The sequence below is a fragment of the Carassius carassius genome, chromosome 2, assembly GCF_963082965.1.
Source record: "Carassius carassius chromosome 2, fCarCar2.1, whole genome shotgun sequence".
NCBI lineage: Eukaryota > Metazoa > Chordata > Actinopteri > Cypriniformes > Cyprinidae > Carassius > Carassius carassius.
In genome coordinates, this window is record NC_081756.1 from 2,041,422 (window position 1) to 2,063,631 (window position 22,210).

At 37.9% G+C, this 22,210-nt stretch overlaps 1 protein-coding gene across 1 annotated transcript; it reads left to right on the top strand.

Moving 5' to 3' along the window:
- The first annotated feature begins 3,255 nt into the window (after positions 1 to 3,255).
- Positions 3,256 to 21,207, top strand: LOC132095677 (fucolectin-like). Its single transcript, XM_059500805.1, has 5 exons — positions 3,256 to 3,349; positions 10,228 to 10,507; positions 15,311 to 15,450; positions 20,695 to 20,777; positions 21,085 to 21,207. Exons 1-5 carry the CDS (start codon positions 3,256 to 3,258, stop codon positions 21,205 to 21,207), a joined length of 720 nt encoding a protein of 239 aa, XP_059356788.1.
- The last annotated feature ends 1,003 nt before the right edge of the window (positions 21,208 to 22,210 follow it).

The following is a 22,210-nucleotide window of genomic DNA, read 5'->3' on the forward strand; positions in this document are numbered from 1 at the left end:
GTATGAAACACACATCTGCTATACTGTGGAGTCAGTGTCACTGACTTTCGAAAACAAAGAGAGCGCTAGTTTATCAAATTATTAAAATGTTAAATGCAGCCTCCTTTCCTGACACATTCACAATCATTTCTTCTGCCAATGTGCTGCGGCAAGGTTTATGCTTGAGCGTTTATTGGGCTATGTGTGCAATTAAAGGCTCATTATAATGATTTAAATGGTTTAGAAATAAACATGCGATTAGTTGACTGCTGCATCACATGACCGACTACTAGTCGACCAAAAAAAAAAGAAACTTAATCTCAGCCCTAGGTCCTAAAGACAATTTTATGATCAGTTTATAAAGGAAAACCTTTTCCCCATTTTTATCACAGGTTAAGGCAGGAAATATTTTTTTAGTTTCTATAGGTTATTAATGAGATGTCAATCTGTACTGGATTATTCATATAGTTTATTCTACAGCATCTAGTACTTCAGCTTCATTCATCACACCCAAAGAAAAACTGCAGTGCTTTACAAATATAGGAGAGGAAGATCTAATTAAATGTATCACTGCATCTAAACCAACAACATGTCTACTTGATCCTATACCCACAAAATTACTGCTAGAGTTGTTACCTGTAGCAGAAGAACCGTTTCTCAATATTATTAACTCAAAAACCATTCAAGCTGATGGTTATTAAGTCTCTTATTAAGTAACAACAACTAGATCCTAATGAACTGGCAAATTACAGACCCATTTCAAATCTACCATTTATGTCTAAAATTTTTGAATAAGATGTGTCTGCACAATTGTGCTCCTTCTTGCAAAAAAATATATCTCTATGAAGAGTTTCAGTCAGGCCCCACCATAGCACAGAAACTGCACTTGTTAAAATTACAAACTACTTGCTTCATCTCAGATATCACAAGTAAAGTATGGAGTGCCACAAGGATCTGTCCTAGTTCCTCTGCTATTTTCAATATGCATGTTACCCCTTGGTAATGTTATTAGAAAATATGGAATTAGTTTCCATTGTTATGCTGATGATAACTATATATGTCAACAAGACCAGATGAAACTTATAAATTATCTAGGCTAACAGAGTGTATTAAAAATGTAGAAGATTGGATGAGCAATAATTTTATCTTATTGAATACGGATAAGACAGAGATATTACTTATTGGACCAAAAAGCAGTGCACAAAATCTCTTGGATTACAATATGCAACTAGATGGATGTATTATTACTTCCTCTACAGTCAAAAATCTGGGTGTTATATTAGACAGCAACTTGTCTTTTCAAAATCCTATTTGCCATGTTACAAAAACAGGAATCTTCCATCTTAGAAACACTGTCAAGCTACAAAACACGTTACCTGTTTCTGATGCAGAAAAGCTAGTTCATGCATTCATAGACTGAACTATTGTAATGCACTGCTAGGTGTTTGTCCTGCATCTTCAATAAACAAGCTACAGGTAGTCCAAAATACAGCGGCTACAGTCCTTACCAGGTCAAGAAAATATTATCATATTTGCCCAATTTCACAGTCTCTGAACTGGCTGTCACGGTGCAGGGTGCATTCTCGGCTTCCCCTGTGGTCTGTGTTGTACTGTCTGTTCGGTAGCTCGTGGTCTGGGCAATCAGTGCTGATCGTGGCGGGGGTACGCAGATCACAAGCTGATTCTCCCCCACCTGACGCTCGTTCCCCCAATCCCTTGTTTTGGGTTTGCCCGTGTTTTGTGTGGTGTTCATGCTTCAGTCTTACCCTCTTTTCTCCTATTTAAGGACCCGTAGTTCGGAGATCCGGCCACATGAAGGGTCCACAGTGTGCCGGCCAGCTCTGAGATCTCTGTGTGCACCTGAGCAATTAAAATTATTGTTTATGTTATTTTGTGTTTTTTGGCAAGAATAAAGGATTCTCGTTTCACTACTCTGCATCTGAGTCCTCTGTCTATCCCGCACACTGACACTGGCTACCTATTAAGTACTATGAGTATACATACCTAATTCTGTCATCAGCTAAGTCAAGAAATCACAACAAAATTTGATTAAAGCTCTAAATTGTGCATGTATACACAGCACATAAAAAACATCTCTCAAATGCATGTACTAAAATATATTCTGCAATGCGAGATCACAGTATAAGGCACGAGTTGATATGTAATTTTTATTTGCAATTTGATGCACAAATACAGTGCAATTATACTAGAAAATATTTGAAAATGAAACCATTTGAATGCATAAAATAAACTATTTTTATATTCTGACACTTATGTCTACTGTTGACTTCCGGCCTTTTTAAAATTTTTATCACCATCTGCAAGCTCAATCCATGAGTATGCAATGTTGGAGAACAAGCATTTGGGAGTTTTGAAAAGAAAGAAATAATACAAAAATGTTCATGTTCACTCAGTATTACTTGATCTATTTCACAAAATTTAGTAGAAATTAATTGTACTTAGTTGTGTACAGTCCAGTACATTACAATCAAACACATTTTATATTGAAATAATTGTGATAAAGCGAGAACCACCACTCGCTAGGAGACGTTGCGAATGTCCGTAAAAGATGTTAAATGATGGCTCAGCCCGCAATAGCACTTATGTACAAGCGAAATTTATTTACAGTGCCAAAAAAATAAATACAGTCCAATAATGAAAAAAAAATATTTATATTGGTTCACAAAGTACCAAAGAAACAACAAACAGAAAATAAAGAGGGAATAATCCAAATGGAAAAAAGTCAATATACCGGTAAGTATCTACAATATACAGGAGTTGGAAAGATCGCTTGATGCACCACAGTTGCTCTCTCGCTCCGGCTTGGTAAACAAGTATATTGTTTATATAGGCCAGACTCCACCCCCTTCACATGGGACTTCTCAAATGGGTGATAACAGACGGTAAAAACCCACTACTTCAGGCATTTCTACTTCTTTTACACAAATACTTAATACTAAACACATAATCAACAAATAAAACATTAAACACAAAAATAATACATTTAACCATTTAATTTATTTACACACAAAAACAAGGTACCCCCTACTAATATTAAACAATGGTTTGGCGGGTTTCCGGTGCGCTGCGGCAGCGCGGCGCAGTCAGTGACGTCATAACTGATCGTCGCTCGATCGATCTGTTTGGCAGCGTCTCACACCGGAACACTGACCATTGCACGCCCAAAACACTGACGAGACCAGACAATGCGCAGTGTGAGTGTGTGAAATGTCCGGGGTTATGAATATTAACGGATGTGGAGGGGAAGATGAAATAATGTCCAACGCGTATGTGCCATCGGGACCGCATGTGCACCCGCGCTGTCGACGGCGGAACAGCAGGAGGGAAACGAGCGTGAGTTATTACAAAGGTAAGTATTTCTGCTTAAGTGTAGGTGTGTGTGTGTGTGTGTGTGTGTGTGTGTGTGCCAGTGTTGCCCAGCAGTGACAATTAGGTCAGCTTTGTCACAATAATGAAGATTTCTGTGCCTGTGGAAGTGCCACCTCAGGCTGGTTGCTGGCCCCTCTCTGGCCACCCCTATGAAAACATGCTGGCTCTGCCACTGAACAGATCATACAGTCTCATACATTTGAACTCTGTGAACAGAGCAGTTTTTGACAAGGCAAAAAGGATTTACAGTTCATTGTAAAATGGGCATCTGATGTCCCATTAAAAAAAAAGAACAAACTAAAAAGTTTTAAGTTTATTAGTTTGTTTGTTAAATCTGTGTACATACATTTTCAATTTAAGCCGAAACATATTTTTAATGTTGGATGACTGACCTTACAAGAGAAGATGTCAGCTATGTGAAGGAAAATATTGTTGAAGGAAAACATTCCAGTTCATCCATGTCACAAAAAAAGTGAAAATGTGGAATCCCAAGTTTAAAGCAATATGTGAAATTGCATAGACATGAACAGCCAACAATCACTTAATTAACCCTCAAATTGAGTTCCTCAATGAGGTTAAAATTATATTAGACCAGGACAGATGTGAGACTGGAGGTAAGGTACTTGCGTAGCCTGTGTAAAGGGGGTTCCCTTTGTTGTCGTTGGAAAGGGGGTTTCCTGAGGTTGCTGATTGGCTGGAAGTTCAGTAGTCATTGGAGTGACGTCTTGGGAAGCCTGTGGTTGGACGTTGGCTGAAGACACGGAGCTGTGGGCTGGTTGAGCTTGAACAGGCTCTTGAGGTCAGACTTGGAGACACAGCGTTAAAAAACTTAACTCAGAAACACGGAAATCTCAACTCTCTAACAGTCATGACTAAAAGCAGCAGCTGAAAAGCAAACGCTAAAAGCAGAAACAAAATTTGATGATGTCCTGAGTATTTAAACAGGCCTTTTGGCCACAGCTCAAATGTTGTCTTGACCAATTAGATCTTGTCTTAGCTCGGGGTATCATAAATCACATGTTATCTTATCAAGCAGGTGGTCCAAATTTTCCCGCTCTTGCAGGGTATAATTTTGGACATGATTTCTATAACAAGAATATGATACATTTGACAAATAACTGATGGTCAGAAACTTGTCAAGCAAGCAGATTGAAGCACAAACATACTAAACATGAATATGAATCCTTAAGCTATCCAATAGTTATTAAAAGACATACACAATAAGTGATAATAAACATGATAGTCAAATGTGTGGGTAACATATAAATGAATATGGAGTTATGGGATGGACTGATATTAATTTATAAGTCCTTTTGAGTTCATTTTGGTCCATCTATATCTATAAAAGACAGTTCCTGTGCCATTCTCTGACATAAGGATGTTCTGTGGAGACTAGAGGTTAAAAGGTCCCCTTTCAGTCTGGTTCTGCTAGGTGGGGGGAAGTCAATCCAAGGATCTTGTGTATTACTCTTATGGGTTTGCATATGATGGGTGGTGATGTATATCGATTACTTGCCCCAAATTTGACAATCTCTTCCCTGAATTGAAATTGTCAATAATTGTTCTAATGGTGTTAATGTTGAAAGCTCTTCTGTGAAAGAGTTGGTTGGTTGGTTATCTTCCTTGGGACTTGTGGCACTAGGAACTGATTTATAACATCCTGTTGCCTTTCTGATGAATTCGGCTCATGTTTCCACCATGGTCGCGATCGACTCTTTAATTTGTCTGGTTCAGGTGTGATACGCTACATAAGATTTTCTGTAATTTTCTGTAATCTTTTTTTATTTTTCTTATTATTCTTACTCAAATTATTCTTATTGTATTTTTCTAGTGCTCAAATTAATCACTTATATATAATAACTTATATATAAGTTTCTGTCTAGTGTGTTATAATTGACAAAAAAAACAATGCAGTGGTATGTTTAATGACTAAATAGTTTGTAGAATCCTTCAATACAGTTGGTAAAAAAAAATTATATTTGGAGGGGGGTCTAGATATAGTCTCATAAAAATATTTGCAGGAGCCTAATTTTACATGATATCTTCTTCAGATTTGAAATAGAAACTCATGAGACATGTTATTTTCAACCCATTAATTTTCTAAATTGCTCCAGGACTGATTTCATGCATTTTTATATCAAATAAAAAAAATATATTTAAGTGTGGTAAAAAAAAGTTCAAGGCACTTCAGTGTCTATAACTTTTAATATTATTGAGCTTTATCAAATCTGGTTGATAAAAAGTTAAGCCCAAAGGGTCTTCTTTCCAAAGACACCATTTGTTTGTAACACACTGAAGACAAAATTATGTTTTTAACACACTGAATTAGGAAACTGTTAAAATTTTAAATTAGGTAGAGCACTTTCAGCTGTGAGTCCCATAAGGAGGGGGTCAGGTTAACAGGTTAAGAGGTTAAGAATTTATTTCGGCCCCTATTTTAACGACCCCTGACCAGTCTTGTCAGTTCATTGTGGAGGGGGATGCGTCTGAGGTGGCGGTTGGGGCAGTTTTGTCTCAAAGATCATCTTCGAATGAGAGAATACATCCCTGCGCCTTCTTTTCTCATCGTTTAACCCCAACGGAGCAGAACTAAGACATCGGGAATAGGGACTTACTAGCTGTCAAGTTGGAGCTGGAGGAGTGGCATCACTGATTGGAGGGAGCGGGGTTTCCATTTATTGTTTGAAGTGATCATAAGAATCTTGAGTACATTCGCACCGCCAAGAGAACAAATTTTAGAAAGGCTCGCTGGACATAATTTTTTGGACGTTTCAGGTTTACCATTTCTTATCGCCCCGGCTATTAGAATGGTAAACCTGACGTGTTGTCGCAGGTTTTTGAGGCTGAGACTAGTCCCACCAGGATTTGGAGAGTGTTCTGCACTGTGTTGCATCTGCTGAACCGTCATCTTGGAGTTCCAGGTTGACAATAGTAGAGTATGCGTATAACTACCTCCTGGTCTCGTCTACGGTTTTGTCTCCTTTCCAGTGCTGTTTAGGCTACCAGCCACCTTTATTCCCCTCTCAAGAATCTGATGTCGTTGTTTTTTCCGCATGGGTAGAGGTCACCAATATCTGGTAGAGTGGGAGGGTTATGGTCTGGAGGAGAGATGCTGGATTCTGGCTTGCAATTTTCTGGATCGCGCTCTCATCGATCAGTTTAATCACCATCATGGTGAGTCCTCCGGAAACGCCAGAAGGCATTCATGAGGTGGGGGGTACTGTCACGGTGCTGCGGCCTAATGGTTTGTTGCAAAGGTATGTAGGAGCTGCAATAATTAACACCCAGTACATGTAGTGATTAAAAGCATTTGTCCAGAATTTATCACTAGACGAACAACAAAAGCAACTTTGTACAGCTGTACATTTACACTATGTTCCTGCTGATTTGCATAGTTATGAAAATTTCCACTGGCCCGTCCATATTGTTATACATTTCTATTGAGTTTTACCTATTCTATACAATGTCAGATCAGTGAAAATCTTGAGTTTACCTCAGAAGTCCCTTTTTTTCAGTGAATCTTCAATGATTGAACAATTTTCCCCCAGAGACCAAAACACGATCTCCTGGACACAACCTGAGAAAGCAATTAAAAGGGGGTTTAAAATGGACAAAACATGAAAGGAGAATAATTGGTTAGTGTAACGAAATGTTAATTACATGTTAATTACATGTTAATTACACAATTAATTGTCTACATTGTCATTTGTCCATATGTTGTTGATAATCTAGTGTCTGATAAACAAACATTCAAGACATGATAAATATATACATCAAAGAATTTCAATGTTGTTATCAGCAGAAAATTCTGTTTATTAGCGATTTATCAGAGTATTTTAATCGTCACACTAAATGACAAGTCAAAGCTACCAGAAATTCGCTTTTTTATGGATTTATTTTTAAAATTGTTCCTACGAGAACTGTAAAACCTGAAATTTTTGACCTTGTAGGAAATACTTTTTCAAAAATAATTTCCCTCCACATTATATAATTTACTGTCCATGTTTATTGTTGTACATTGTACCTTTCATTTAGATGTCCCACATATTGATTTTATAATACTGTACAACAATCGTTTTTTTTTCAGAATTCAGAATAAACTACTTATTATAAAAGATGCTCAAGAAGGAACCTGCCTCACATTGGACAATACAATATGATTATGTTGATTCAACTTATTTTGGATTATTCCTTTTAGATGAAGATCTTATTTTGAAATCGAGCACAGTGTTAGTTCAGTCAGGCCACGGAACAACTTTACTTGTTGGTTCAGTCAGGCCACCCAACAACTTTACACGAGATCTGCTTCCCCGCATCCACGAACAACTGGCCATTTCACCTTTAACTCATCCCCAGACGTCTTCACGAAGCTAAGCAAAGTTTCTTTCATTTTATTGTCTAGTGCTATTTGGTGAACATGGTTCAGACATTGCTTATTGTCATTACCACACCTGTAACACTACCAGTTAAATTAACAGCCTTGTTAATCTGTTGTCAAGGCTGTCGATATGAACAGGCTGCTGCTTCAGGCTCATCTATTGGGGATGCTTTCATTAAACTTATTGACTATTGCCAACACACTGTGTTTAAATCAGTGATATGCTGTTGCTCAAGCTAACTGGTGTATCGATATAGTGTTTGATACTTAAATGTACAGATCATAAATTTAGCTCATATCTGTGCTAAACTTTGGCTGCATCCAAAAACTGAAAAATGCTGCCTTCGGAGGATGCATTTCAAGGTAGGAAGGCATCAAGACACGTCCGAATTAAAAGTTAGTTTTACTTCCTGTCTTCTGAGATGCCTTCATCTGGCCGGTTTTTGAAGGCAGCATAGATGTATCCTTCGCTGCCTTTGATATCCCACAATCCTGTGCATTCCATTCTGTGACAGTTAAACCAAAAAATAAAGATGGCGTCTGAAATTGTCGGTGGTCATTTTGTGTGTAAATGTATGTTTTTGATCAACGTTTTCCACTTTTAATGTAATTTCTAGCGAGAAATTAATATTGCAGTAATGAAATTTCCAATTAGTTATCACCAATGGTGCCTGCAAAGTCATTGCCTGATACGACAGCGAGGCAGCAAGTAACCTGCCTAAGTTTTTGGATGCAGCCGTTATCTGGACAAGGGCTAATGCTCTTGCCTGAATTTGAGTATTGACCATATGTCGTACTGCTTTAAAGGGACATACTGATCTGTTTAGCTGTTATAAGAGAGCACCCTTCGCTACTTCTATTCTTCTGTAAGGAGTTTCTGCCCCACTAAATTCCTTCCTAAAGGTCTTTACTTAAAGCTATCAGGGTACTAGAACCACTTGCTTGTTGAGGCTTATCTAGTGTCCAGTATCATATCGTGCTAGACCTGTCATTGCATAAGCGAGATTTATGTTCTCGTTGGCTCCACTGCGAGCCTCCGATGACTGGTCAAGGCTTTATACTTGTCGCATTTGCCGTCGTCCAGGGTCACACGGGTGCTTGAAATCCTTGAAAATGCTTGAAATTTATGAGTTTTCAAGGTAAAAAAAAATGCTTGGATTTAGAAAAAGTGTTTGAAAATGCTGTGCACTGATTCATTATAATTAGCTTTCTTACTGGTTAATCCTCCTATAGAGGACATAAAAAAAGAAGAAAAAAAAAACCTTCTTGCCGGAGGTTGCTGCTTCAGTCAGTGATGGCTCGAAATTACAAATTATGGTAAACCGAGAACTAAATATTTGAGTAGCCCCCTGTTAAGTCTGTTTGGCTTTGTTTTCCATGGCAGAGTGTGCGCTTCGAGCATATAAAGGTAAACTAAATTTTACCTTCACTGTTAAACTAAATCTTAAGACTGTCACGATTAAAGAGAAAAGTGAAAATGAATAAAAGTGTTTTTGTGGTATACATTTAAGAACAGCTTACAATACTGATTTTTGTTTAGAACAATGTAAATTGCTAATGTGCCTTTAAAAATCCAAACGATTTACAAGGTGTGTCTGTGTTGTATCTGTGTGTGTGCTTTAACTAAGGTAAGAGTATGTATGTAAAAGGTAATTAACCACAGTTGTAAAGTGCTGGAAAATTTTAATGTCCTTGGAAGTAGTTTAATTTTACTTGGAAGGTGTAAGAAACCTGGTGTACTATTCTGTGAAATCCTTTAGGTCCTCATCTTCATTTGCATTTTGCCAGATTTGTTTAGTAAATCAGACTTGACCTGAGAGGTGTTCTGAGAAAAGCAATTCTGGAGTTCCTGTGATGTGTGAAATATATTCAGCAAGAATGGAGACTCGAGCTGCTAAGAGAAACACAGATAAAAGGAGGGATGGATGCTCTTGTCATATCTGACCATCACATGTATCTGGTTAATGGTCTTTAACAAACAAGATGGAGGAACTCTCTTATCTGTTCTTACTTTTGGGTGAGTATAAATGACACAAATCAATCAGATGATGTACATTTATAGATGCTGTTTAGATAATCTTTATGAAAAAATGTTAAAGAATCAAATGCAACATAAACTTAATGGACATCCCAAAAAGCAATGAAAAATATTTTGTTTTTGTAACAGGTGTCTTTTCCATTCAGGGGAGTTCAGAAAACGTGCAAGGTAATGTCCCATTAGTTAACATGCATTAAGTAACATTAACCAATACACGACTTGTAGTATTTATTAATATTTGATAATGTTGGTATTAAAATACAACTGCTTGTGGTTAGGTCATGTAAGTGCAGATCCATTAAAAATATTAACTTCAGAGTTTAATGTAGCAGTAAATAGAATTGAGTGTTTTGGACTGGAATTTAATATTTTAACCCAAATGGAACGTATTGAAACTTCACACATTTGAGTCTTGACCCTCTGTCTCTTTAAATGTTTCTAGAGAATTTGGCATTAAAAGGGACGGCTGTACAGTCATCCACATATTACAACTATGTAGCTTCAAATGCCATCGACGGCATCAGATACGCTCCAGGTTCAGCCTCAAGCTGCTCCCACACAGATAACGAGCTCAACCCTTGGTGGAGGCTGGACCTGCTGGATTTTTACTATATTTACAAAGTGACCATCACCAACAGAGCCGATGGCTATTTGGAGCAAACAACTGGAGTAGAGATCCGCATCGGAAACACTCTGGAAAACAATGGCAACAACAATCCCAGGTGAAGTAATGAAAACAGTTATGAACGTCAAAGTCAAAGTCACCTTTATTTATATAGTGCTTTAAACAAAATACATTGCGTCAAAGCAACTGAAACAACATTCATTAGGAAAACAGTGTCAATAATGCAAAATGATAGTTAAGGCAGTTCATCATTGAATCCAGTGATGTCATCTCTGTTCAGTTAAATAGTGTCTGTGTATTTATTTGCAATCAAGTCAACGATATTGCTGTAGATGAAGTGACCCCAACTAAGCAAGCCAGAGGTGACAGCGGCAAGGAACCGAAACTCCATCGGTGACAGAATGGAGAAAAAAACCTTTGGAGAAACCAGGCTCAGTTGGGGGGCCAGTTCTCCTCTGACCAAACAAAACCAGTAGTTCAATTCCAGGCTGCAGCAAAGTCAGATTGTGCAGAAGAATAATCTGTTTCCTGTAGTCTTGTCCCGGTGGTCCTCTGAGACAAGGTCTTTACAGGGGATCTGTATCCGGGGCTTTAGTGGTCCTGGTCTCCGCTGTCTTTCAGGGCTGTAGAGGTCCTTTCTAGGTGCTGATCCACCATCTGGTCTGGATACGTACTGGATCTGGGTGACTGCAGTGACCCTCTGATCTGGATACAGACTGGATCTGGTGGCTACGGTGACCTCGGAATAAGAGAGAAACAGACAAATATTAGCGTAGATGCCACTCTTCTAATGATGTATTTATAAGTAATAAGCAATATTTTAAAATCTATACGATGTTTAATAGGGAGTCAGTGCAGCGTTGACAGGACCGGGCTAATATGGTCATACTTCCTGGTTCTAGTAAGAACTCTTGCTGCTGCATTTTGGACTAGCTGTAGTTTGTTTACTAATTGCCAGAACAACCACCCAATAAAGCATTACAATTATCTAACCTTGAGGTCATAAATGCATAGATTAACATTTCTGCATTTGACATTGAGAGCATAGGCCGTAATTTAGATATATTTTTGAGATGGAAAAATGCAGTTTTACAAATGCTAGAAACGTGGCTTTCTAAGGAAAGATTGCGATCAAATAACACACCTAGGTTCCTAACTGATGACGAAGAATTGACAGAGCAACCATCAAGTCTTAGACAGTGTTCTAGGTTATTACAAGCGGAGTTTTTAGGTCCTAAAATTAACACCTCTGTTTCTTTCAGAATTTAGCAGTAAGAAATTACTCGTCATCCAGTTTTTTATATCGACTATGCAATCCATTAGTTTTTCAGATTGGTGTGTTTCACCGGGCCATGAAGAAATATAGAGCGGAGTATCATCAGCATAACAGTGAAAGTTAACACCATGTTTCCTGATGATATCTCCAAGGGTAACATATAAAGCGTCAAGAGTAGCGGCCCTAGTACTGAGCCTTGAGGTACTCCATACTGCACTTGTGATCGATATGATACATCTTCATTCACTGCTACGAACTGATGGCGGTCATATAAGTACAATTTAAACCATGCTAATGCACTTCCATTAATGCCAACAAAGTGTTCTAGTCAATGCAAAAGAATGTTGAGGTCAATTGTGTCAAACGCAGCACTAAGGTCCAATAAAACTAATAGAGAGATACACCCACAATCAGATGATAAGAGCAGATCATTTGTAACTCTAAGGAGAGCAGTCTCAGTACTATGATACGGTCTAAATCCTGACTGGAAATTCTCACATATAACATTTTTCTCTAAGAAGAAATATAATTGTGAGGATACCACCTTTTCTAGTATCTTGGACAGAAAAGGGAGATTCGAGATTGGTCTATAATTAACTAGTTCTTTGGGGTCAGGTTGTGGTTTTTTGATGAGAGGCTTAATAACAGCCAGTTTAAAGGTTTTGGGGACATATCCTAATGACAATGAGGAATTAATAATAGTCAGAAGAGGATCTATGACTTCTGGAAGCACCTCTTTTAGGAGCTTAGATGGTATAGGGTCTAACATACATGTTGTTGGTTTAGATGATTTAACAAGTTTATAAAATTGTTCCTCTCCTATAGTAGAGAATGAGTGGAACTGTTCCTCAGGAGGTCTATAGTGCACTGTCTGATGTGATACTGTAGCTGACGGCTGAATGGTTGCAATTTTATCTCTAATAGTATCGATTTTAGAAGTAAAGTAGTTCATAAAGTCATTACTGCTGTGGTGTTGGGAAATGTCAACACTTGTTGAGGCTTTATTTTTCGTTAATTTAGCCACTGTATTGAATAAATACCTGGGGTTATGTTTGTTTTCTTCTAAAAGAGAAGAAAAGTATCGGATCTAGCAGTTTTTAATGCTTTTCTGTAGGATAGGTTACTTTCCCGCCAAGCAATACGAAATACCTCTAGTTATGTGTTCCTCCAGCTGCGCTCCATTTTTCGGGCTGCTCTCTTTAGGGTGCGAGTATGCTCATTATACCATGGTGTCAAACTGTTTTCCTTAACCTTCCTTAAGCGTAAAGGAGCAACTTTATTTAAAGTGCTAGAAAAGAGAGAGTCCATAGTTTCTGTTACATCATCAAGTTGTTCTGAGGTTTTGGATATGCTAAGGAATTTGGATACATCAGGAAGATAACTTAAAAAGCAATCTTTTGTGGTAGAAGTGATGGTTCTTCCATACTAGTAACAAGAAGTAGAATTTACAATTTTGGCAATATGAAGATTGCACAGAACTAAATAATGATCTGAGATATCATCACTTGGCTGAATAAATTCAACACTATCAACATCAATTCCATGTGACAGTATTAAATCTAGAGTATGATTTTGACAATGAGTAGGTCCTGAAACGTGTTGTCTAATACCAATAGAGTTCAGAATGTCTATAAATGCTGATCCCAATTCATCTTTTTCATTATCAACATGGATATTAAAATCACCAACCATTAAAACTTTATCTGCAGCCAGAACTAACTCGGATGTAAAATCACCAAACTCTTTAATAAAGTCTGTATGGTGCCCTGGTGGCCTGTATACAGTAGCCAGTATAAACATAACAGGTGATTTATCATTAACATTTGTTTCTCTGGATAATGTTATATGAAGTACCATTACTTCAAACGAGTTATACTTGAAGCCTGCTCTCTAAGAAATCCTGAAAACGTTGTTATAAATTGAAGCAACACCTCCACCTTTGCCTTTTAGACGCGGCTCATGTTTATAACAGTAATCTTGGGGGGTGGACTAATTTAAAATAATGTAATCATAAGGTTTTAAGCAGGTTTCTGTCAAACAGAGTACATCTATATTATGATCAGTGATCATATTATTTACAAAAAGTGTTTTTGTTTAAAGGGATCTGATATTCAATAAGCCAAGTTTTATCATTTGTTTATCCATATTTCTTCTGTTTTTTATTTGTTGAACCTCAATTAAATTGTTAATTTTAACTTGGTTTGGACGTTTTTTGTATTTTCTAGTTCGGGGAACAGACACAGTCTCTATAGTGTGATATCTAGGTGAAAGAGTCTCTATGTGCTGAGAATTAACTGACCTCTGTGATGGGAGGCAGCTAGCAGATGGTCGGTTTAGCCAGTCTGTCTGCTTCCTGACCTGGGCCCCAGTTAGTCAAGTATAAACACTAAGACTATTTGCCATATTTCTAGAGAGAAGAGTGGCACCACCCCAGCAGGGATGAAGACCATCTCTTTTAAACAGGTCAGGTCTGCCCCAAAAGTTCGTCCAATTGTCTATGAAACCTATGTTATTCTGTGGGCACCACTTAGACATCCAGCCATTGAGTGATGACAATCTGCTATGCATCTCATCACCACGGTAAGCAGGGAGGGGACCAGAGCATATTACAGTGTCTGACATCGTGCTTGCAAGTTCACACACCTCTTTAAAGTTATTTTTAGTGATCTCCGACTGGCGAAGTCAAACATCATTAGCGCCGGCATGAATAACAATCTTACTGTATTTACGTTTAGCATTAGCCAGCACTTTTAAATTTGCCAAGATGTCAGGCGCTCTGGCTCCCGGTAAACATTTGACTATGGTGGCTGGTGTCTCTATATTCACGTTCCGTACAATAGAATCACCAATAACTAGAGCACTTTCATCAGGTTTCTCAGTGGGTGCATCACTGAGTGGGGAGAACCTGTTTAATGTTTTGATCGGAACAGAAGAGCGGTGTTTTGACCCACGACTACGCTGCCTCGCCATAACCCAGTTGCCCTGCTGCTGGGGCTCTGTTTCCGGAACCGAACAATGTACAGGAATCCCTGAGGTAGATGCATGCAAAGCTGTATCTAGAGCCCTAACATTCTTAATGCCCTCAATTAAAGTTTGGATGCATGTGTCTAATTCTGAAATCTTCCCTGTCAGCCTAACTATTTCCCTGCTTTTATCACATGTGAATCTCTCAACAGCGACAGAGATAGATAAACTGTACATGTGGCAAGAGGTGCAAATAACGATAGCATGAGAAGCCATTACTCACCGTGCTTGATGAAATATTCTTACTGCGGTTGTTTGATAAACTTGTGAAAAACTGGAGCGAGACAGAGGAGAGGAGAAAAGAAAACGCTAATGACAAGCTAATGAGTGCTAATGGTGTACTGCACTCACGGATATAAAATAAAAGTGAACGATCAAAGTTAATCTGATATGATTGATCGATAATATCAGAAATATGGTTTGAATTAAGTTATATTTTACCACTAAAAAAAAAACAAAAAAACAGAGAGTGATAGTAAGATAAAGATTCTAGAGAAAAAATAAAATAAAGACAGCTACACGGAGCTACCTACATGTCAGGAGAACTGGATTTGAGCAGGTCAGCTGATTGTGTCATTGTTTCTCTCTTTCTCTCTGCAGATGTGGTGTCACTTCACTTGTTCCAGCAGGCAGTTCTGTCAGTTTCTCTTGCAGCGGAATGAAAGGTCGTTATGTGAACATGTACATTCCTAACATCCAGCAGCATCTCACGCTGTGTGAGGTGGAGGTTTATGGAGCAGGTAATTTGTGAAATTTCACAATGAAAAAATCCATCCATTGTTAATAGTGTAGAGGTTTATTAAAAACAGATCACAAAGATTTCACTTTCAAGCCCAGCATCTTTCTGTTGGTCGAATTTGCATGATCAACTTGAACATGCAGTGAAATCTACGTGTGGAATTTTTTCGCCCTCATGGGAAACTCCGGATCACACAGATTCTTATTGAAATCTTATTGGAAGTACAGTTGAGTTTTTTAGCTAGCAGCAGTGTTGCCAACTAATTTTCAGGGAAAGTTGCTAAAAGCAGGTTGATTTGTTGCTAAAAGTTGCTAAATGACATTATGATATCATTGGGTGATGATGTCATTACATGACGCAAAATTGCGTCACTGCATAGAATACACAATGAGATTACTCAAATCTTGTTTTGAAATATGTTTAATTTAAATATGTTTGGAAAAATAATATAAAAATGTAAAATGTATTTGTAAATTTAATATATATAAAACTTTTTTATAACTAGATATTTTTATATTTAAATTCAAAATTGAATTATTAAACAGTCACACATTTTTGAACAAATACACTTTATGTAGTAAAACTATACATTCTGAACAGTTATAGTTTGAAGAATTAGTTTGTTAGTACGCCACATAGAAACGTCCATAAAAATTGGGCAAAATGTACTGTGTAAATATGAAAAAGATTTCTTTATTGATTTTTCACAAGCATTTTACCTGTATTTGAAATCATGCTTTGCATTTTGTGTAGGCTTACAGAAATATCTATAAATCAGTGTGTGTGGTTGGTTTGAGGTCCTGTGTGTGGGGGGCTGAGAACTGACTACTTCTCGTTCTGGTTTTGTCTGTGAAGAATGTGGTGATATCATCAGCTGTTATAGAAGTGGTGGAGGGGGACAGAGTAGAGAACTGAATGTTTTGAAGAGATAACGTGTCTGGAGGACTGTTGATCTTGTTGTGGAAATATAAAGATTTGGCAGTATGGACTTCAGCAGAGAAAGATGAAACCAAAGACTGATACATACTCAGTTCTGACAGATCTTTTGATTTGTGCCACTTTCTCTCTGCTTCCCTGAGTTTTGTCCAGTGCTCATGAAGAACATCAGATAATCAGGGGTTAGAAGGGGCAGCCCGTGCTGGTCTGGAGGAGAAAGGACAAATATCATCTAGACAAGAGGTTAAAGTAGAGTATAAAGTGTCAGTTGCTGCATTCACATCTAGCGATGAGAAATGGGTAGGTGAAGGAAGAGAGGGCGGTAAATTACCACAACCTGGAGTTTTATAGGAGCTACTACAGTAATGGCATGATATTCAAATGAGTTATACTTACATAGGGGAGAGTGGGTTGAGTATTTCCACTTTTAAGAAATGAGCAGACTCGTGTCCCCACCCTGGACAAACTGACGGGGGTTTGAGAGAAAGAGACACAGTTTGCTAGAGCAGCTGGGGTTGCTGAGTCTTCTGACAAATCCAGGTCTCAGGCTTGCCAAGATGCTGAGTTTGGATTGTAAAGAAAAAGCAGAAATGAAGTCTTCTTTGTTGACAGTTGACTGACAATTCCAGAGACCCACAGAGAAAGAAAGAGATGCAGTAGGGGATGTAGAGATAGCAAGATTGCATTGTGTCTGTGTGTGACATTAGAGCGTTGTTATGAGACAACCGGAATGTTATAGAGGCACATCACATAGGTGGAAAAAATAAGACAGGAAAGCAGAGTGTGTAAAAGGAAGGATAAAAATAATACTTAAATGTGTTGCCGGTTTCGTTGCTCTGTGAATTCGAGCAGGTAAAGTCGCAGGTCTTTACAATGGTTGATCTTCACACAAGAAGGCTGAACACGAGGCCTGAACGCTTCCACCAATGCTTCAGCATCAGCACACAGACATCAAATAAATACACATTCTAAGACACTAAAGTGAAAAAAGCTGTGGCCGCCTCTAATTAGCACAGCCAATAGTCTATAGCAGGGCAATTCCTCAGATCAAAACTACAGTTCACACTTTAGTGCAGGAAGGGAGCAATGCAAATAATACTTCTTCTTAGCCAATAGCAATTAGTATAATTACCAGTAAGCGCAATCAGAAATACAAACTACAGTGAAAATAAAAAGTAGAAATGGGTAGATAACTAAATCTTCCTTCTTAGCAGCAAATAATAATTATAAGACAAGCGGATCCAAAGCCCCGCCTTTCTTAAATAATATAGATTTTTACAAAACTCATCGGTCTGAAAAGTGAGGTGTACACTGATTGGCCAGCTATCCAGTGTGTCGTGATTGGCCGAATACCTCAAGCGTTTAACGGAAATGTTACGCACCTTAACATACTGTGATGCTGTGTCTCGGCATGATGAGACAAAACCACTAAAACCCAATTTTTACGGGTTGCGTTGCATATTGCGCAGCATTAACATAAAACCCATGTCTGCATTTGCAATCGGACAAATGACAAAAGACAAGCGTTACTCTACACTGCTCAAAACTCGCGTTTGAATCATCAATGGCAAATTATTTGAATATGTAAACATACTTAGAGACTGTGAGTCAGAAGCACCAGACTGTCCTTGAAAGGTTGGAATTGCCCCACTTTATAGAAACAGACATTGTAGTCTTCTCTCCCAGGATCAGGAAACAGTCCTCCGTAAAATGCGCTGCACACATCTGAATATTTGGATTGTACTGTTCTGTTGTAAATACAACTTAACCACTGATTTCTATTTGTGTCCTCTTTTGGAAGGCCAAAAAAAGTAGTTTCGCTTTCACAACGAACAAACAGCGTTTCCACAACATGGCGGCGACAGCAGCAACAGAGAGAATGTTATGCCTTCTCTTTTTTGCGTGAACATTTGGGTTGTCAAAGTCACCTTTATTTATATAGCGCTTTAAACAAAATACATTGCGTCAAAGCAACTGAACAACATTCATTAGGAAAACAATGTCAATAATGCAAAAATGATAGTTAAAGGCAGTTCATCATTGAATTCAGTTATGTCATCTCTGTTCAATTAAATAGTGTCTGTGCATTTATTTGCAATCAAGGCAACGATATCGCTGTAGATGAAGTGTCCCCAACTAAGCAAGCCAGAGGCGACAGCGGCAAGGAACCAAAACTCCATCGGTGACAGAATGGAGAAAAAAACCTTGGGAGAAACCAGGCTCAGTTGGGGGCCAGTTCTCCTCTGACCAGACGAAACCAGTAGTTCAATTCCAGGCTGCAGCAAAGTCAGATTGTGCAGAAGAATCATCTGTTTCCTGTGGTCTTGTCCTGGTGCTCCTCTGAGACAAGGTCTTTACAGGGGATCTGTATCTGGGGCTCTAGTTGTGTTATGCAAATTTTGGCACACCGTGACATAGAGATGTTGGGGCGTGTTTAAACGAGGCATTTTAGGAGGTAGTGGTTGACTTTTATAAAGAATATCTCTTTGGATTTGAGACTTTAGTCTTTGCAACTTTACAGGTCTTCTTTATGCACCAAGAGCTTGTAACACTCCTAAGGGAAAGGAAACATTTTAATCGCATCATATGACCACTTTAAGCAAAAGACTTACGTGCTGCCATCCATCTCCTCTGTTGACTAATCGCTTTCCATCCTAAATTATAATGACTTCATCCTAAAATTTTTTTTTTTTATTATTTATTCCTTCCCTTTCTAGCTTGTATTTATTTGAAAAATGCCTGAAACTTTGTATTATTAACACTTCCTGTTTCTGTTTCCCTTTTTAAAAAGAATCACTTTATGTATTCCCCAATTGTAAGTTGCTTTTGATAAAAATATCTGCAAAATTATTAAATGTAAATCGCTACTCAGACATAAACTAATTGGAAAGAAGACTGTGCTGGTGCAAATAATTATTATCGTACACTTGATGATAAAGTATGCACTACGACTCAGTACTTCTACTGTAACACTGGTAGCTCTGTCCTAAACTATTTTGTATATTCATACATACATCCAATCCTCTCAATTTCAACATTTTGTTATGTATTTAGAAATTCAACACTCTAGACAAAATAATTATAAACATCAGCAAGCAAATCACAAATCACTCAACAGACACAGACACACAGCATTCAGTTCAAGGAGACAGCAGTCCAGAACAGTTGATCTAATCACCAAACAGCCAAAAGTTCAAGAATGTATAAAGTTGTGTTGCTGAGTTTGAACAGTGTTTAAAAAATAGAGCAAACGTCAATAGGAAGTGTGATTTGTATTATTATAGCTCTCTCTATAAAGCATACAGACTGTATTAGACCTACAGAAAGACAAACGCTGTGCCGAAGTATTCACAATACACAATCTTCCAGCCTAGGATAAAGTCATTATTTACATTAACAATAATTTGGGAGAAATATAATGTGATTTTATGGAAAACTATAAAATTGTGGCAGGATTTTTAACAGCGTCGGCACAGACAGTCGTCGAGTTGTGCCACCGGTGTGCATACACTCAACACAAAGATGTGGAACAGCGCTGCACTTCTCATCCGGTCTCTGACCCCTTTACTCTCACACTCAGATGTGTTCTCAAGCACTGACATTTGGCACCGATTGATTTCTTGTGAATCAGTACTCAGTAGTACCAATGTAACTCGGTTGGTGCTCTTAAAAATACAGAGTTCGGTACTCAACCCTAGTTGTAGGTCCCTATAAAATCAGTTTGATTTATTCACAAAATGTCTTCCAAAATTGTTATTTTATAACAAATTTAAACAGTTTTTCAATTTTATTGGTTAAATTTAATTAAACATCTAATTGACTGAAAAAAAAAATATATAATTTTTTTTAACTTAAAAAGGTTAAAAAATGTAGCAAAAATCAGTGACGTGACATACAGCCAAGTATGGTGACCCATAATCAGAATTCGTGCTCTGCATTTAACCCATCCGAAGTGCACACACACAGCAGTGAACAAACAAACTGTGAACACACACCCGGAGCACTGGGCATCATTTATGAGCAGTTGGGGGTTCAGTGCATTGCTCAAGGACACCTCAGTCGTGGTATTGCCAGCCTGAGACTCGAACCCACAACCCTAGGGTTAGGAGTCAAACTCTCTAACCACTAGGCCACGACTTCCCCATCACATACCTCATTCTCAGGGGCAGATATAAGTAAATGTTTAAGATTTGTGGTCAAAGGGGTTTGGCTGACAAAAAGCTTATGAATCCCTGATTTATATGTTCAGATAGTAAGTTAGTAAAACATATAATAAGTAAGTAACATATATGATATGTTTCTCCGACAGCCAAGAAGCAGGTGATCCGAGTGCAGGTGAAAGCTGCTGAGAATGTGGATGAAGCTGAACTGAAGGAGCTTGTCTTAAACAAGGTGGATTTTATAATACTCATCTGACTAAAATTAATTGTTGAACATACAGCAAACAGAAAACATCAGGTCAGTTTAGACATCAGTCTAAAAAATAAGATTTAATAAATCAGATCAGATTTCCCCATCAGTGTGAACAAAAACCCACCTCAGTCAGACTTTATGTAAAGACAAAACACATTGTTTTGACCAATTCTGATCTCTTCGTAAGATTTGTAAATTAAGAGATGCTCATTTTGAGCTGAAATGCATCAAACTTGTCTGCGTGGGATTTATCCACTGAGTAACTGAAGACTGTTTCTGTGTTTAGTTAAATCAGACGCTGAGCGATCAGGACGTCATACTGACATGGAGGACACAACCCAACGGGAAAGTCTTCCAGAAGAACAGGACTGTACTGAAACAATCTCCTGTTTGTTCTTCTTTGAAGTGAAATGTTATTTAATGCAATTTATTCTTAGTTACAGATATCTGAATTATTACATTAGATTATTGCATTAGGCTAACAATTTATAGTAATTTCTAAAAAAAATAGTTAAATATATTCATTTTTCATTGATTCATTTAGATGAAAGATGTGTACACCTAAATATGAGCGAAAAAATGGTAGGATGTTTTAGCATTGTAGTTTAACTCTTTAAGAATAGATAAATGCCTTTGGGAGGATTAAAATATAAATCACATTTTCTCACAAGCAAAAAGCACCAACCTATTAAACACTTTTCAGCACTTAAAGGGATAATGACATGAGAAATCAAATCTGCCTTGTTTGTTTGTACCATTAAAGGGTCATGAACTGGTTTTAGTGTTGTCTGAGGTCCACTTTACATTCAAAATCATCCAAATCAGTAATCAATAGGTTATTTTCTACCCTGGTTTTGAGACAAGAAACCAAATTAACAAGGAATAGGTTATTTTCGACCTTGTTTTTGAGACCAGCTCAAGAAACACTCTGTTTTTATGGGCGTGCTGTATTGAAGAGGTGGAAGTAAACGCCCACAGCTGTGATTGGATAACAGTTTTGCATAGTAAACTACCTTTCTGTGTGTCTGTTTGACAAGCTACGTTCTTCACAGTTGGAGCCTTCTGTGACTTTGGTTAGACATGTAAACATATTCAGTACATATCAAGTGATCTCTAGCAAAGCATGTGCTGGTCCATTCCTTTCAGATCCCATATAGACAGCACAACATTGCTTTTTAATATTGCTGCGTATCTTGTTCGATACTTTTGAGGCACCGACCGAATTGCCTCAGTACTATTGAGTACTGAAAACACCTCTTTTTGTTCTGTACCAAATTTAGATACCTAAGGGGTTCATCTCATCAACATCAGTGAGCCAGTAAACGTGCAGCATGCTTGATGTGCCTAAATCAGTGATTGGCTCTGGTGAGGCGTCATGGAAAACACATGACCATTCACACTAGCATCACGCT

Coding starts and splice junctions, on each gene's coding strand:
- LOC132095677 (XM_059500805.1), top strand. CDS start 3,256: ATGTCCAACGCGTATGTGCCATCGGGACCGCATGTGCACCCGCGCTGT. Junction 3,350..10,227: donor GAGCGTGAGTTATTACAAAG/GTAAGTATTTCT, acceptor AAATGTTTCTAG/AGAATTTGGCATTAAAAGGG. Junction 15,451..20,694: donor GGTGGAGGTTTATGGAGCAG/GTAATTTGTGAA, acceptor TTTCTCCGACAG/CCAAGAAGCAGGTGATCCGA.